Below are 19399 nucleotides of genomic sequence, written 5' to 3'. Positions count from 1 at the left end.
AGGGCCTGATTGTGATCATCATTTTTATGCTAAAACTGACCTCCTCTAAAGAGACCTGTTGGTCCTGGTTGATGTCTAGTTCCTCAAACAACTGAACCGGACTCTCTTTGAGCCAAATGAACAGGTAGCCTTCTGGAACCCCCTTCTGCAGAGACACCAACTCCAGTTCGAACCGCAGCACTGCACTCCCTGGGACAATTCCAGCTAGAAAAATGAGAACAGGACAAGGATGCACATTTATCAAAAAACTGAAAATAATTCATTAACCTTTTATTGCAGTGTTCCTTATTCTGTTGCTGTTTGAAAAATAAATTATAATTTTCAGCTGCAGGCCATCCAAGATGATGTGGAGTTGCACACACACACAGAATAAAAGATGAATTTGCCTTGCCCTAAATTTGCTAAAAATTTAGGGTGTATTCACACTTGTCTTGTTTGGTTCGACTGAATTGAACTTAAGTTCATTTCCCCTCTTGGTGTGGATCTTTTACTCTGGTACACTTGAGAATTTCTGTCCAATGAATGGATGACCTTTAGCACACGTGTGGTTTTGTTTACAATATCTGGTTCACTTGCAAAAAGGGCAATGTGAAAGTGTATTTGGTCTGGACCAAATCAATTGAACTAGCGGACTTTCCTGGTGTGAATACACCCTTACTCACCCACCAAGCATATAAGCAGTAGATGAGTTTGTTTCTTCATCAGAACGGATTTAAAGAAATTTGGCATTACGTCACTTGCTCACCAATGGATCCTCTGCAATGAATGGGTACCATCAGAATAGGAGTCCAAATGGCGGATAAAAGCTTCACAATAATCCACAAGTAATCCGCATGACTCTAGTGCATCAATCAACATCTTAGGAAGTAAAAAGCTGCACGTTTCAAACAGTTAAGTCTTAAGCCATTTCAAAAAACATCTAAAGACACATCTTTTTCGCCACCACCTGACCAATTAATACTAGCACATACCTATTCTATTTACTCTAATTTATTTTTATTAATAATAATAATAATAATAATAATAATAAAACATTGCTATGTGTACTGTGCTGGACTAACTGAGACTTGTCACAGCATTAGTATACTGTTGCTCTCTAGTTGGTCTGATTCGTTCTATTGTTTTCCTCGTTTGTAAGTCGCTTTGGATAAAAGTGTCTGCTAAATTATTAAATGTACTGTAAATGTTAACTCTGAACCATGCACCAATTCTGGCTAAAATAGTCATTTATCCATAATATTGCTTTCTCCTAGTCATCTTATGTGAGTCAGCTGAGAAATATGCACAGATCAACCACCTTTTACAAACGAAAACAGTCCAAAAAATTTCCAAATGTTGGTGGATTTTGATGTGAGAGGACATGGACATCTTTGCTGGAGGACTGGATTATGGACTGGTATTTTTGCCAGAAGTGACAGTTTAAAATTAAAAAACTGATATATTTGTTTCTTAACATAGCTTTTCACTTCACAAGATTGGTAATTGATGGACTGATGTTGTGTAGATTATTGTTTTTCACTGCAGAGGATCCATCAGGGAACAATTTTGATGTAACGCAAAATTGTTCCAAAATTTTATTTATTTCAGTGTCACTGTATTTGAGTAATAGGACAACCGTGATGGTGTACCTGTCTGCACGGGTGGTTGGTCGGCACTGTTTTTTTTATTTTTTATTATTTTTTTTTTTTTACTATTTTTATTAGTTGTATATAACAACAAACAAACAAAAAAATGCCAGACAAATTTAGAAATGACAAATATGCCTAAATAAAATACATAAAATGAATAAAGATCACGCAGGGACAGAGACAAAAATTACCACAAAAATCATAACCATAACAGATAATTACTGTAAATAGTATACTAAATAGTATATTATATACTATATAAGCTGATACCAGCCTCCTTTTCCCAGGCTACCCTAAGATAGTCAGAAGATGTAATAACCTGTGTAGAGAACAGGGAAATAAATTGTGAAACCATATGCCGAGAGTCTGGGGCTTGTCGCACTAGATGCTGTTCCTGCTGAATCCTATAATCAGAAAAAGTCTCCTGAACATAATGCCGAATCTGCAAGTAACGAAAAAAATGAGAATGAGAAAGATGATATTTACTAAGAAGATTATCAAAGGAGGAAAAGTGACCATCTGTGTACAAGTCGTTAAATGTGGAAAGACCCTTATTATTCCACATTTGAAAGGTTCTATCACTCAAAGCCGGTGTAAAATTATGACTTTCACAAATGGGAGAATGAAGAGAGCGCAGCATGACACCAAGAAATTTCTTAATTTGTTTTTAATATCCTTAAAGAGCTATGCACTACAAAATTTGTAGTGATGTTCTTTAAAGGAACACTCAAATTGGCTAATAATAAAGCAGGAAGAGAGCTTTTGTTTACAGAATGAGATTCCATAAGAATCCAGCTAGGAGTATGTGCCGCATTCTGATCAGAACAAGGTAAGCCATGATTCCAATACATCAAAGCCCTAACATTTGCTGCCCAAAAGTAATGTTGAAAAACTGGCATTGCCAATCCACCCAGCTCTTTTGATTTTTCTAAATGAGCCTTAGAGATGCGATGTGCCTTATAGCCCTTAAATAAAAGTGAAAATTATAGAATCTAGGTTTCTAAAGAAAGATTTTGTCAGATAGATTGGTAAATTCTGAAACAAATATAAAAACCTTTGAAGGGCCACCATTTTTGTAGCATTAACACTGCCAATTAGAGACAATGGCAAGACCCTCCATTTTTTTCAATGGTAGATTTCAGGGTCTTTATTGCAGCCATAAAATTAAGCTTAAATATGTCTTTTGGATCTGTAGAAATAACCAGACCTAAATAAGTAAAATTATCATGAACAATTTTAAAAGGGATGAACTCTAAAAAATTATTAGGAAAATAACTGCCAAGAGGGATGAAGATGCTTTTCTTCCAGTTAATTGAATAGCCAGAAAAAGAACCAAAATGGTTTATCAAATCCATTAGTGGGGTATAGAATCAACAGCATCTTTTAAGAATAATAGCAAATCATCTACATAAAGGAGAAAGAGCCAGATTAAATAATAAGGGACTAAGGCAACACCCCTGCCTTGTCCCACGATAAAGAGGAACATAGTCCGATTTATCCAGATTGGCAAGCATTGCAGATTTTGGGTTTGCATAAAGCATCTTAATGTATGTACAAAATTTTTTTACCAAACACAAACTTATCGAGTGCTAAATATAAATATCGCCACTCTATCTGGTCAAAAGCCTTTTCGACATCAAGTGAGATAATGGCACCCCTAGACTGAGAGTCTACACTATACTTAACATTTAACAGGAGTCGAACATTTGAAAAAGAGAATCTACCCAAAATAAAACCAGTCTGGTCAGGATGAATTATTGAGGCAATGTATTTGCTCCGACGGCTAGCCAATACTTTGGCAACAATCTTCTGGTGACAGTTAAGCAAACTTAATGGTATATAACTGGAAGGATCAGTGTCATCCCTGTCTTTTTTCAATAATAATCAAATAATTTTCTTCGTAAAGAGAGTCAGGGAACAGTTTATTTTTAAAAGAATGATTTATCATTCTAAGCAGTGGTGGGGCAATAATATCTGCATGAGCTTTATAAAATTCGGTACAGAACCCATCAGATCCTGAGGCCTTACCATTTGGAAAAAGATTTAATAGCCTTCAAAATTTCATCCAATGTGAACTCTCTATCCAGTTCCTCTCTAGCAGCTTCACCAAGCTTTGGAACATAAATAGAATCAAGAAAATGAGTAATATCTGAGTCAGGCACATTGCATTTTGAAGTAAAAAAGATTCTTATAAAATTCCAAAAAACAAGCATTAATTTCCTTTGGTTTAGTTAGCAGCACACCAGAGCTAGACTTAATTTGAAAAATAGCTGTTGGCATGCATGCCTCTTAGTTGCCGAGAAAGTAATCTTTCAGGTTTGTCACCCATCTCAAACTGCTTGCGTTTAATTTTAAGAAGCATATTGCTGACCTGCTCACTCAAAATATTATTGTACTCGTATTTCAGTTTTAGCATGGCATTAAGATCAGACAGGGATTTGGACAATCTATATGCCTGCTCCAAGGCTGGAAGCAGGGCTTCAATTTCGGCCAGACATCTGTGTTTTTCTTTCTTCCTGCTAGCTTCATAGGCGATAATATTACCCCGCACTACTACCTTAAAGGTCTCCCAAAGAATGGAATCAGACACATCGCCTTTGTCATTGAATTCAAGAAACTGCTTAATGTTAGACGAAGTGTATGTATTAAACTGCTCCTGTAATAATAAACCAGGGTTTAAACGCCAGCAGTACTTAGACTGAGAAAGAGAAAGCTTAAACACCATGGAAATCGGGCTATGGTTAGAAATTATAATATTATTATACTTAGTTTGTATAACAATTAGGAATAAGTTTAGAGTCAACAAGAAAATAGTCAATTCTAGTCTAAGATTTGTGTACAGATGAAAAGAATGAGTAGTCTCTAGCAGATGGGTTTTGTAATCTCTAAATATCAACTAAATTCAAAGATTTACATAGATGATTTAAAGTGCTAACTGAGTCTAAAATATGAGGGGCTTGTGTTGAAGAACGATCCAAATAGGCATCAAGATAGCGGTTAAATGGTCGGCACTGGTTTACATCCTTTTAGAATATGACACACAGACACATGAAATAAGACACACCTCCTTTTTCTCCATGTCCAAGGTGTGGTGGCACTATGACCGTCCGTCTCTCTCCTACACACATATTCCTAAGAGCCTCGTCTAGGCCATCAATTATTTTACCCCCTCCAAGCACCACATCCTGTGGGGTCTCATAGTCCCTCCTACAAAGATCAGAGATCAATAACTGTTATCCATATCACAAAACCATTAGCACATTGTATTTGTATTAATTCACTTAAATTTAAACACATTAAAAATGTAATTAATATTGAAGCTATTATAAAGATATTAGATAGATTGGGGAAACTCACGATGTAAAGAGCAGTGTGCCATCCAGCAGTGAGCAGTTGTAGTGGTACTGAATGAAGTCATTCACCTCACTGGTTTCATTACACGCCTCAGATTTATGTGTGATATCCACCTGCACAGTATCTTTGACGCCATGGAAGTCTATCACATGGATGTCAAAGACCAACACGGCTGAACCTGGAATGTCCTTACCTGGCCAAAACAGAGCTGTACTTACTGGATAGTAACATTTTGAATGTAAATGGCAGTTAACATCAGCTATCTGTCAATCTGTATCTCTTGCCTTGTCACCCATTGAAGTAAATCAGGGCTGAGCTTTGTCACTACCCTTTAAAATTTGTGGCTCCTAGTGATCCCAGTATCTTGGCCAACTATGTCAACTGGCCTTTGTCCATCATCATTGCCTATTACATGCATATATATATGGCAGCCAATGAGCGTGTGCATTCTCTACAACCACGTCATTTCAACATGGCAAATACATTTAGGCAACTGACCTGCCCAATACATAATTAAAATAAATTTATAATATAATATAATAATGTTTATAGAAAATTTATATGACTACTGTCTTCATCGCATGTGAGTATACACCAGAGTCAGAAATTAACAAGGGACTGCAAAATGCAAAATTCTAATTTAAGGTAAAGGGGGGAAATACCACTGTATAATTAAATGGAATCTATTACAGCTGTCAAGATTAAAGTAAAAAGTTAAAAATAAAAAGTGTCAGCTGTGGCATTGATCATATTGCATCAGATTAATTTTTACACACTGACCAATCTCACGTTTCTGTTAAGTTTTTGAATGCAATGGCCAGTCAGAATCATTTAGATTAGTCACTGTGAAAATGCCAGAGTTTTGTTGAGTGCATACACTCACTAATTGAATTCTGAATCTGCACTCTCATGGATTCTCTCATCATAAATTGATTTATTTATAAATAATTTATTCCAGGTTTAAATAACCATTATATTTTTCATGATACTAATATAAACAATGTGAAAAGTCAACTTTCTAATGCTAAAAAGCAATAAACTAATTCATAAACATCATAGCTTGTTTTTTTTTTTTGTTTTTTTTTTTTTATAATATTCTTTGTGGGCTAATTACATTTTGCAACTGTTGTGTAAATACATATATGCCACCTTTAAGCAGCATTAAACAGTCCTGTGTAAATCAGGGGTGTCAAACTCAATTCCTGAAAGGCCGAAGCCATGCAGAGTTTAGATTTAACCCAAATTAAACACACCTGATACACGTCCTTCAATGTTATTTGAAAATAACATAGTATATGTGTTGGAGCACGGTTGGAATAAATCTCAACTGAGTTTGACACACCTGGTGTAAATAAACATGGCACACTTTTCATTCAACTTTCATTGATTAACTAGCATTTAAAATAAATTAAAATAATCTAACCTGCCCCCTGCTGGCCATATGCAAGATGAGGCGGCAAGATGATTCTTCTCCTCTCTCCTGTACACACACCCTGCAAGCCTTTATCTATGCCAGCGATCACGTAGCCCATTCCAATGTATGTGTTGTACGTATGGTTGTACTGATAACTTGACATTCGAGGTAATACAACACATTAGAATCTCAGTTACATCTACAGCAATCCAAAACAACAGCAAAACAACAAACAAGCAAAAAAATGATTATAATATAATAAATTAAACCTGGAGTCAAATGTGATGCCATTGAGGAAGGAAGCATTGTAGTGGTAGCGAATGTAATCGCCTGCAACAGACGTGCGTGTACATGGTTCAGGAGCTTCCATGACCTCCACAATGATGTCATCTTTAGGGTTGTGGAGGTCCTCCAGGAGAATGTGATACACTAATGATGCATGAGGAGGGATTTCTGTGCCTGAGGAAAAGAGAGAAACAAGAAAGGTGAAATCATGGGAAACAAGGAATAAAAGGTCAGAAATATAATTTGTTTAAGAGAGTTTATAACTATAATTTTTAAAGTGCTCCAACATGTTGTAGATACCCGTTATATAATGTGCCAGTTCTAGGAATTTGGAAATCAGTGAATTTACATAAAGTTGGATATATATGCAACTTTATCTGCATAGAAGCAGTACACTCGGGTAGGGTGATATATATATATATATACTAGGCTATATAGCACATCTCAACTGCTTAATTGCTTGTATTGTTGCAAAATGTAAACTATATTATCGCCCAGCTCTAATCTGCTAAAGGCGACTTTAAGACATGAAAATATTAAGATATATAAACATTTATGTCATGATTTTCTGTAAAGCCACTTGGAAATGTTTATTGTGAAAAGAACTATGCAAATAAATTTGACTTGACTAAACCAAAATCACAACTGTCTGTCAATGAATGTACTGTATATCAGGAGAGGGGATACGTTTGTTTTGTGATTTTACTAAACCCCACACAAGAAAAAGATTTATGCTTTTTATTTTGAGAAAAAAAAAAATGGGTTAACGTCCAACAGTGCTACTCCTCTAGATTTGTTAAGGCTGGAATACACTACACAATCTAAACATATTTTAAAACTCAAGGAATCATACACCTGCCGACTTTAAATTGTTACAGAGGAAAAACTGGGCATCACACACTAAATGACTGAGGATCACATACTAAAAGACTTTTAAGTTGTTACGAACTCAACAAATGCCTGATGCTTTGGGGAACACCTTTCTCCTCAAATACTGAAGGCTTATTCACTTATCGCCTTTGACTCGTTATGGCCAATGGCGCTTGAGCTTGCAAAAAGGGGGTGGTAAAGCTCCATATATAAGCAGCGCTTAGTGGCATTTCATAAGAAACTTTCAACTGAATAAGACTTGTTACTGTAAAGAGGATCGGGATAAGGGGAGACGTCAAATAAGCGCAGCGACACTTATATGCAATGGCAGTACTAGGGGTGGGAATCTTTAGTCAACCCCCGATCCGATCCGATCCGATCCCGATTCTGGGAGTCACTATCCGATTCCAGAACGATTCTTGCATTTACATATCCTTACATAAATTGAAAAAAATAATTAAAACAGTGTTAAGAATTTTAACTAATAAAACTTCAAAATATAACTAACATTAATTATAATATATTAATTTATCTGTCTAATCATAATTATGTCTACCGAGCTCTGATAATGTATGGAATATAATATTAACAGACTATCCAAATGTTAATAAAACAATAGGCCTATACATTTAGAAGCACGGATGTGTCTGTCACTTTAATGGTATGGTTCACACAAAAATAAAATTAGTCATAATTTACCCAGGTTGTTCTGAACCTGCACAATGTCCTTTCTTCTGTTGATCACAAAAGAAGATACTTTGAAGAATGTGTCTCAACTAAAGAGCTGATGGTTGTAACTTCCATAGTAAGGTTAAAAAAACAACAACAACAAAAAAAACATCAGAGTCATTGGGGACCAGAAACTGTTTGGTTACCCATATTGTTTAAAGTGTCTTCTTTTATGTTCAACAGAAGAAAGAAATTATTACAGGTTTAGAACAACTTGTGGTTGTGTAAACGATGACAATTTTTTTTAGTCAGACAGTCCACCGTGAACAAATGAAATGCCTCTCTGCAAACTGCACGTTCATTGGACAGACACATTGATAACTTTCCCATTCAGCGCTACATCTGGAAAGTCTTGTGTTCAAAGGGCAGATGTGAGCTCCTAGATGTTTTAAACTGCGTAGGTTTGTTTACCGCATGCTGCGCTCGTGTGGAACGGTGTGCTTTCTGGAGACTCCGTTGGCTATGGAAACAAAGATGCCAAAATCATGCACAAATGAGCTTCTCTAATAGCCTACTTTTTATTAAATGTATTTTATTATAATTGATATTAGTATTACAAACAGTGCAAAATACTTATTTATTCAAATATGTGTTGGCCTTTGTAAAATACGGGACAAATCATTTTATCTTAAATACGGGACGATTCCGTATTTTAAGAGATGGGTGACAACCCTAACTAACTGGCTGTGTTTACATTAATTTTGCTTCATAAAAAGAAAACATTTTGAGACGCAAGTGCATAAAACCTTACACTGAGTCGCACACAGATGCAAGCCTGAGTAGTAAACAAAGCTCGCGTCAGCATTTGAAATTGAAAGCAGCCTTCTGTTAATGAGGTTCATATTTTAAATATATAAGTCCACTGCATTCCAAACCACATAAATTATGACTTCGCAGAGCATTTGTAAGAAAAATACAGACGGGCGAGGCCGCACACTTCAAGTGTAAAGCGCGCGTCTCTTATAGCGCAGGAGGGTGGGCCTACTGAACTGCTGTATGTGCGTGTGCACAACAGCAAAGATGTAAAGCGGTGAGATGCAACACATGAACGCTGATATGAAAGCTACATGCACTTGAGCGTGGAGGGCGTTCGGCTGTCATCCATACACTATTGTAGAAAAGACAAAACTAATGAAAATGGGCAGTTGACAGGGTATTGGTCCTTCGAAGTGCAACAATTTTCAAAGTCTCTCAACTTATGAGCGTACAAATGTCTAGTAGATGGAGCGCCCACGTCTGAAATTGTCTTCAGATGCGCAGATTCCATAAGTCTGGTCTGGATGCCAGACTGAATCACTTGGGTGAGAGAGGGAGTCTCTCCACAATGAAATTGGCCATTAAGTTCCCAAGAACCAGGGCTGTGTGTGCCCTGTGCCTCGACGCATGTCCGCCATGTGATTGAGACTTCCAGGGAGACAGACAGCTCAACAGACAGGAGGTGTTTGTCTGCCCACGTCTACAGGTGAGTGTGTGAAGAGGGCGAGAATGGGAACCACCTTGTCGATTTATGATAACGCCATAGCAACCATGTTGTCCATGCAAATGAGAACATGCTTGTGACAGACCTAAGTGTAGAAACACTTAAGAAAAAGGTGACCTGCTTCGAGCACCATACAGTTCCAGGCAGGTCATCAGGTACCTTTTCTCCGTGTCTGTCCAGGCAAAGGTGAGCAACGCCAGGTGACCATCGTACAAGGCTGCTGTCGAAGAAGGCTGTGCTCCTCCAGAAGGCCAGTGCTTCTAGGCATTTGCAAGTCACTAAGACGCACGTTGAGCTCAAGTGTGGAGACCATGCATGAATGCATGCTTTCAACCATAGTTGAAGTGGGTGCATGTGAAGCAGTCCCAACATGCCAAATAATGTTACAGTGCAGACAGTCTGAGGGGGAGTTCCTGATAATGCATTTGTAACGCTGGGGCATTTTGAAGCCTGTGCAGTAGTGTGCATTACACCATTGAAATGGGGCAATCTGTGTCTTTCATATGGAGCTTGTCCATTAAAGGTAAGGTGGCGAAAAAAAAGAATTCTGATACATACTAGGCTACATACTAGTATCTTCTGTATTCTGTCTTCCAGTTTGTCACACTGCACAGTGGAACAATCATAGCACAAAGAAACCCAGTGATCTCAGTGCCTGCAATAGTCAAGTCACCTTTATTTGTATAGTGCTTTGTACAATACTGATTGTGTCAAAGCAGCTTTTCAGTGACAAACTGAAAAATAGTTTGTCAATAATGCAAGAGGACACTAACAAAGAGTAATTTTTCAGCTTAAGTCAGTTCATTGATGATTCAGTGATGTCATTATCCAGTTCAGCTCTCTTCCAATAGTGTCTGTGCAATCAGTCCTGCATCCCCAACTAAGCAAGCCAAAAGCGACAGTGACAAGGAACCAAAACTCCATTAGTGACAGAAATGGAGAAAAATCCTTGGGAGAAACCAGGCTCGGTCAGGGGGCCAGTTCTCTGGCCAGACGAAACCAGCATGGCATGGTTTAATTCCAGGCTGCAAAATAGGTCAGATTGTGCAGAGGATTTGTCTGGTTCCCGTGGTCTTGTGGTGATGGTCGTCAAGGTGACAAGGTCTTTGAAGGGGATCAGTCTCTGGAGCTCATCTTATTGACGTGGTCTCCACTGACATTCAAGGCTGTAGAGGTCGTCTCTAGGTGCTCATCCACCATCTGGTCTGTATATGGACTGGATCTGGTGGCTACAGTGACCTCGGAATAAGAATGAAAGAGACTAATATTAGCGTAGATGCCATACTTCTTACGATGTAGCGATGTAGCACAGCCAGTGTATCATAATATGGATATAAGCAGCGATATCGCCAGTGATATCGCCAGTGTACACCATGGCTAATATAAGCAACATCACACACCTATATGGAAAACAGTGGCACAGCCCATGTTTGCCATCAAAAGACGGTGCACGGCGCTCATCACAAAAAAAGGCTACGCATGGCGGCAGCACCAGCATATAGCGGTCTAAGCAATACTACACATCTGTATGAAAGACAGCAGCACAGCCAGTGCTTATCATAGAAGGGCAACACACTGCAGCAGCACTGGCACATATAGCAGTCAGCAACCTACATAGTGTTCAGTGTAAGCAACTCTACACGCTGCCAAATGTAGCAGTCAGTGTCGCAACATGATATATATAGAGTTTAGTAAAGCAACACTATACATCTGCATGAAAGATATATGTCGGTCAGTGTAAACAACACTTACACATCTGTATAAAAGACAGCGGAACAGCCAGTGCTTATCAAAGAAGACAGCACATGGCAGCATACATAGCTGTCAGTGTAAACAACACTTAAACATCTAAAGACAGCAGCACAGGGAGTGCGTATCAAGACAATGAGTGGCGGCAGTGCTGGCATATAGAGTGTAAATGGCACTACACGTCCTAATGAATACAGTGGCGCAGCACCGGTGCATATCAAAGTCAGTGAGAGCGCTGGAGTTTATGCTGGTTAGTATAGACAAGCACTACACTCTGTTACTGAAAAAAACAGCTTAGCTGGTGTAGCTCTGTTGCCCCTCTCAACTGTGGTGTTCCTCAGGGTTCAATCCTGGGACCAGCATATAGCGGTCTAAGCAATACTACACATCTGTATGAAAGACAGCAGCACAGCCAGTGCTTATCATAGAAGGGCAACACACTGCAGCAGCACTGGCACATATAGCAGTCAGCAACCTACATAGTGTTCAGTGTAAGCAACTCTACACGCTGCCAAATGTAGCAGCAAGTGTCGCAACATGATATATATAGAGTTTAGTAAAGCAACACTATACATCTGCATGAAAGATATATGTCAGTCAGTGTAAACAACACTTACACATCTGTATAAAAGACAGCGGAACAGCCAGTGCTTATCAAAGAAGACAGCACATGGCAGCATACATAGCTGTCAGTGTAAACAACACTTAAACATCTAAAGACAGCAGCACAGGGAGTGCGTATCAAGGCAATGAGTGGCGGCAGTGCTGGCATATAGAGTGTAAATGGCACTACACGTCCTAATGAATACAGTGGCGCAGCACCGGTGCATATCAAAGTCAGTGAGAGCGCTGGAGTTTATGCTGGTTAGTATAGACAAGCACTACACTCTGTTACTGAAAAAAACAGCTTAGCTGGTGTAGCTCTGTTGCCCCTCTCAACTGTGGTGTTCCTCAGGGTTCAATCCTGGGACCGGTTTTGTTTTCCCTTTATATGCTCCCTCTAGGATCAATTTTTGAAAAACATGGCATTCATTATCATTTGTATTCTGATGACTCACAAATTTATTTACCATTGAAGCGCGAGGATCATTTATCCATTCAGTCTCTGTATGAATGTTTGGATGAGGTTAAGTGTTGGTTGGCTAATAATTTTCTTCAACTGAATAAGAATAAGTCTGAGTTTATTTTATTTGGTAAAAAGGGATGTATGGATGATGTCACTGACTGCTTGGGGTTACTTCCTGGGAAAAATCTTTCTAGAGTGAAAAACCTTGGTGTCATTTTTGACTCAGAGCTCAAATTTGATCGACAAATTAATGCCGTTGTTAAAAATAGTTTTTTCCATCTTAGATCTATATCTAAGTTGAAGTCAATCCTTTCTTTTGAGGACTTGGAAAAAGTTGTGCATGCTTCTGTGTCATCTCGTTTGGATTATTGTAATGCATTGTATCTGGGTGTGAGTCAGGCCTCTCTCTCCCGCCTGCAGCTTGTTCAGAATTCAGCGGCTAGGCTTTTAACGGGTACTAAGAAGAGAGAGCATATTACTCCTGTGCTTATTAAATTGCACTGGCTTCCTGTATGATACAGGATTCATTATAAAGTGCTATTATATGTTTTAAAAGCTTTGCATGGTTTAGCACCAGAGTATATTTCAGATTTAATCAGTTTGCATCAACCTAATGTTTCTTTGTGTTCAAATGATCAATTACATCTGATGGTTCCTCGATCTTGTTTAAAATGCAAAGGTGACCTTTTCTGTTGCTGCTCCAAGGCTTTGGAATGACCTTCCTCTGTCTGTAAAATCTTCTCCTACACTTCCTGTATTTCAGAGTGCGCTTAAAACTAATTTGTTTTCATTAGCATTTGATAATGTTTTGTAATTTGTTCTTTGTTGTTGTTGTGGTATGTTTATAATGTTTTATGCTTGATTTTATTCTTATATATATATATATATATATATATATATATATATATATAATATATATATATATATATATATATATATATATATATATATATATATATATATTTTTTTTAGTCTTGTACAGCACTTTGGTTTCCACATAGTGGTCTTAAAAGTGCTTTATAAATAAATAAAGTTGAAGTTATACATTGATACGTCATAACCTCTTGAAAGCTGAAGCTGCCTGCCCAACAGCTTTGTACACAACAGAGTACCATGATGCTCTGCTTGAAAACAAGCCACAGTTTATGTGTGTTCTACATCAGAACACTGACTCCTGCATCAGCAGGATCACATGCATGTGTCATGATACTCTCGTGAATAGTGACGGCAACTGACACAGAAGAGAAAAATTGTTGAATAAAGTCAGTATTTTTGTTTTCTTTGCACACAAAAAGTATTCTCATAGCTTCATAAAACTACGGTTGAACCATTGATGTCACATGGACTATTTTAACAATGTCCTTCCTTACTATGTTTCTGGGTCTAGTTCCGTTGCTGTCTATGCAGGGTAAGAAAGCTCTCAGATTTCATCAAAAATATCTTAATTTGTGTTCCCAAGATGAACAAAGTTCTTTTCATATTTGAGTAAACTATCCCTTTAAGTAAGCAGCTGGAGTAATATGCGCTCTAGCAGGTAAAATAGCGCCCTAAAGCAGGGAACTCTTATATATTGTGTGAGCAGCTGAAGCGCCTTGGCTGGGATATTTTGTGCTTTGTACAATACAGAATACAGCTGAGGCGGGGGGCAGTTTATATCGTAATCACGTTCAGAATGCAAGGGGTCAGCGGGACCTGTGCCAGCATATTGAGCTCTGCTGCAAACTTTACATTCGGCCAATAGCTCCACTACCATGACGGGAGCATGAGAGCCAGATTTGTTTCTTGAAGTTAGGTATGCGTATGAACTCATGAACAGCATGAACTCACCACATGCTCCAAATCAGGATGCCGGTGCTTCTTTCTCAGCTGCTGGAAGAGAGCAACTAAGAGGGGCAGAGGTGGGCGGCTATGCAAGGGCTAACCGAACCCCGAGAATTCTGATGCTCACAGCATCGCAATACAGGTAGTTAGTGTCCTCAGTGGAAGATTCTGCTTGGGCCTGGCCAGGCAGAAGACGCAAAGTTCGAGTTCGTCTGGGATCCCAGTGGTTCCGACACAGATCGACCAGACCTAAATGATATCTTTAATCCATTCATCATCAGAACATTTAAGGGGATCAGCAAAGCGTTTTCCATAATCCCCTTTTGGCGAAGCATTTATAATGAAGGAGAAAGATTCAGATGAAATGCGCTCAGCACCCCCGTTTCACATACTCGAGCGCCATTGGCCATTGCAATGCAATGGCATTAACTGAATAAGGACTTCAAAGACTACATTTCCTGAGTTTGCTGGTGAACTTCTACAGGTCAGTCATTGAGTCCCTCATCACCTATTGCACTGCAGTGTGGTACTCTGGCTATACCTCAGAAAACAGAAGTCTCTCCAGTGCATCATTAAAACAGCAGAGAGGATTACCGGCTCCTAGCTCCCTAGACTGGAGGACATTTACAGGGCACATTGCACCTGGAAGTCCAAAACCTTTTATCAGAGACCATTTAGACCCAGGTCACAACATGTTCACCCTCCTGCCATCTGGGAAACAGTACAGAACACTGCATGCCCACACAACAAGACCCAAGATGTGTGCAGATGTGTACATGGTACATCACTAAGTTGAATGTATTAAGAAGGCATCTGGAGGTTGCTCCACCAGAGTTTCATTGTACATGTACAGTGACAAAGTTCTTTCTTACTTACTTAGTAAAGCCCAAGACACACTGCATGATTTTCGGCTGTCCCAAATGAAAGATTGGCAACGTGAAACAATCGTTGCGATTTCTGTGATCGTGGCTCCTAATCAGTGGTCCTATGTTGTACAGTGAGAGAGGTTCAAAGATGGCCGTTGTCACAGTCTTGCGACCAAAGATAGCCTACAATAATTTTCTGGCAGTGTCAGAATTTCAGCATGTTCATTGCACAGTGTGTTTGCAGTTACAACCCACGTTTACTGACCAACCTGTAAAAATGCAACATGAAATCAACGTGACATGGCAATAAAACATAAAACTGCTTACCTCAAGCTCTTATTCCTTCCTCTTTCGCCACTTCTAATTTTTTTCAGCACACATAAAAACTACAACTGTCAAAGTGTGATTCATTATGCTCTTTTTGTTTACCACTAGCGCATGCTAATAACATTTTATTCTTCTATAGAAACGTGCGTCGTAGCCTACGAGTCAATAGGTGTCATCATCGTTCGGTCTACATGCATGTCGAACCCAAGATTATTAGATCCATGTCGCACAGTGTGACGAGCGATGATCTTATAGGATTGCTAAAATCATGCAGTGTGTAGAAGGCTTAAATGGATACTCCACCCCAAAATGAAAATTTTGTCATTAATCACTTACCCCCATGTCGTTCCAAACCTGTAAAAGCTCTGTTCGTTTTCAAAACCCAATTTAAGATATTTTGGATGAAAACCTAGAGGCCTGTGAATGTCTCATAGACTGCCAAATAAATAACAGTGTCAAGGTCCTCATCAGAATACTCCATCTGCCATCAGACGTGCAATCTGGGTTATATGAAGCGACGGGAACCCTTTTTGTAAGCAAAGAAAACAAATATAACAACTTTTTTCAATAATTCCTTTGTCAACGGTCTCCTCTGTGTCTCTCCATATCACCGTATGCTGTGTATGCTCTTCTGTATCATTCGCTTACAAAAAGTGTTCCCGTCACTTCATATAACCCAGATTGCACGTCTGATGGCAGATGAAGTATTCTGACGACGACTTTCATACCTTTTATGGACCTTGACACTGTTATTTACTTGGCAGTCTATGGGTCTGTCTCAAGCCTCCAGGTTTTCATCCAAAATATCTTAAATTGTGTTGCGAAGACGAATGGAGCTTTTACGGGTTTGGAACGACAAGCTTCAATTAATTAATTACAAAATCAACAACATAGGAAGAACAACAAAAGAAAAGGTCCCCTGAAGTGCCTTGAAACATGCAGCATTATTCTATGTGGTGACGTAAATTCAACTGAAACAGGAAGAGAGGGTGGGACATATCGAGCAGCCCCGCCCCCTTTTTAAAATAGCCATTAGCGTTTTGTTTATATCTGCTCAGGCCAGAGCTGTTGAGCTTGGTTAAGCCACATTTGACAGCCACTGTCTAATAGATTATCCCCTAGATTCAATACGAAACTCTTACGCGCACAAAATACCGCTCAAAACAATTCTGACTCTGTACAATAACAAAAGTCCTTAACATACTCCGACTTGCTCTGTTCGATCACATTTCTGGCCCGGAGCCAAAGTCCGGATCAGACTGTGTGCGCTGCCGCGGTTCGCGTGAAACAATGTGAAACCAGACCTAATTTTCACCAATTGAAAGCTTATTTACACTGTCTGAATCATTCCCTATCGCCTACATTGTGCACTACGAGCCATTGACTGTACAGGAAATACTATACTGTGAACAAGTGACCAGTCTCAGCCGGTGCTTCAGCGTCTATTTATAGTGCAGGGGGCAGGCACTTCGGATTCTAGAGAGCATTTGATTGGCCAGAAGATTTGATGAGAAGATGAAGTACAATGTGACTTAAAATATAAATGTAAATTTTGTCACTGTTTTGGAGCACACTGCTTATAGATAACCTTAAGACTAACATATTGATAATAACACCCAAAAAAACTTTAATTTTGATTTCATGGGGACTTTAAGGCTTCGGTATTTGAGGAAAAAAGGTGTTTCCCCAAAGCATCAGCTTACACTGTACACAACATCGAGAGACCCTCTCGAAAGGAAGCCCAGAATAAAATTGACACATGAGAAAAGTCCAACAGAATACTAAAGAGTGCAACCATGTCCAAGATTTTAAATAAATATCTTTAATTAATATAGAACTAGTTGTTCTTTATATGTACATGCAGATGGTTTGCTTGCTTACCATATCCTTTTTCTCCAAATGCCAAAAATGGGGGGATGATGAAGTGTCGTATTTCTCCTACACACATGCCCAGCAACCCTTCATCCAAGCCTTTTATGAGCCAACCTTCCCCAACCACTGAATCCTGAGTCTGGGAACGCTTGTAGCTGCATTATGTTCAATACAAGATTAATCAACACACTTCTGATACTACATATTACATGTGTCCACTCAGATACTTGATTAGCTTTTAGATGTTAAAATACTTTCTCTTATGCCAGTTTAATGTACAAAGAAAATTATCATGACGCCATATGTAAGACAATTTGCATGAACAGTGTCAACACTGTGGCTCCACGGCAATATCAACACATTGCTCAAACAAGAGTTTGTAAATAGTTACTTGTTACTTGTTTGTTAATAGTTTTTTTTTTTTTTTTTTTTTTTTTGCAGTTCCTTCGAGGTGAGACTACTAGGACAGAAAGTAGCACTAACCTGGAGTCAAACACAGTGCCATCCAGCAATGTCCCATTAAAGTGAAAACGGACAAAGTCAGTCCTCATGACTGAGCGCTTGCATTTTTTAGGTGTACTGATGACTTTGGTCTGAACCTGGTCTGCTCTGTTAAAGATGTCCAGCAGAACCAGATCAAACACTAATGTTGTGTCTGGTGGCACTTTATCACCTGAAACGGCACAGAAGGAAGACAAGACAGATTTCTATGATATCTAATACAATGGCACCCAGACATTTTTAGACATGACCTGTGTGTCCAAATGGTTTTTGAGCCGCTGTCCAAGAGTAATAAACTAGTATGCACATTTAGTTTGATGAATGTAAAAGGTGTGTTTGGATATATTACCTGCTCCTTGGCTACCGTAAGCCAAGTGGGGGGGTACAGTGATCCTCCTACGCTCATTCACACACATACCCAGAATGCCTTTGTCCACACCAGCAATCTGCCACTTTTGGCCCACTTGTCCAAAGAATGCAGACCCCCTATCATAGCTGCATTTAAAACAAACAAATCACCTTACAATATATTTATTATATAAAAGTACGTTTTAATACATTTTACACAAGTCAAGTCCATTTTATTTCTATAGCTCTTTTTACAATGCAGCTAGTCTCATCATGTGTTAATATTCTTTGAACTCCTCAGAATAGTTGTTTTCAAGCTACACTGAAAAAAATGCACAAGGCACAGAAACCAAGTGAGCTCCCTATCAAGACAGCATATGGCCAGTTGCCACGTATGATACATTATATGATGTCAAAAAATGCTCTCCATGTAGCTCACCGGTGTCTCGAGACACTGCCATGGTAATATATAAAATGCAATATAATATTGTTAAATAGACTTGAGTAGAAAATCTTGAACAAACCTATTTGCATGAAACTGCAAAAAGATAGGCTACTTCAAATAATGTCATAGAAGTAGCCTGATTTTACCATAACACAAAAAACGTATCCCAATGTAATATTCCATTGGTGCACGTCCAGAAAATCACAGCGCTACACTGGACGTCTCCAAAACACAATGTTATCGCCTGATGCGAAGAATTTTAATGTGCAAGATGCAAAGAATGAAAATCACTCAGTGAACACTTGGCTGAATATCTCACCTAGAGTCAAACAGTTTTCCGTCCGTAAAAGTGCCGTTATAGTGATACCGCACGAAATCTCCTGATTTCACTTCTCTGATGCAGCGTTTAGGAATAAAGTATCGATCAACTGCAATATCATCGATAGGCCCTGGGTTACAGTCCACGGAGAACCACGTCGCCAGCAGTAAACTCAAAATAATCCTCCGTACCATTTTAAGGAAAATGTAGACTGAGAGTGAGGCTTGGCAGTCAGTTGTGGGCTCCTGTAGGAGGAGTTCGGATGTGTAAACGTGGAAGATCTTCAGCTGGGATGTTGCTTCGGGCACTTTTTCCGTTTCCAGAA

The 19399-nt window shown here is 38.9% G+C and overlaps 1 protein-coding gene across 2 annotated transcripts in view; it reads right to left on the bottom strand.

Moving 5' to 3' along the window:
* fkbp10b (FKBP prolyl isomerase 10b) overlaps positions 1-19399 on the bottom strand; it is a 22975-nt gene extending 3576 nt beyond the window's left edge. Inside the window, exons 1-9 of one of the 2 annotated variants that reach the window (XM_042767386.1) lie at positions 19075-19399; positions 18312-18457; positions 17945-18134; positions 17471-17616; positions 6666-6855; positions 6406-6551; positions 4986-5175; positions 4693-4835; positions 41-204 (exon numbers count right to left, since the gene is read on the bottom strand). In XM_042767386.1, coding sequence (XP_042623320.1) covers positions 41-204; positions 4693-4835; positions 4986-5175; positions 6406-6551; positions 6666-6855; positions 17471-17616; positions 17945-18134; positions 18312-18457; positions 19075-19268 — 1509 coding nt within the window. In that variant the 5' untranslated portion in view covers positions 19269-19399. Of the gene's footprint in view, positions 1-40; positions 205-4692; positions 4836-4985; positions 5176-6405; positions 6552-6665; positions 6856-9919; positions 10528-17470; positions 17617-17944; positions 18135-18311; positions 18458-19074 lie in introns of those variants that run through there. The other variant, XM_042767387.1, reaches the window with a different exon arrangement.

Source organism: Cyprinus carpio, chromosome A12 (assembly GCF_018340385.1).
Source record: "Cyprinus carpio isolate SPL01 chromosome A12, ASM1834038v1, whole genome shotgun sequence".
Classification (NCBI taxonomy): Eukaryota; Metazoa; Chordata; class Actinopteri; order Cypriniformes; family Cyprinidae; genus Cyprinus; species Cyprinus carpio.
This window is presented reverse-complemented; position numbering and strand designations above follow the sequence as displayed.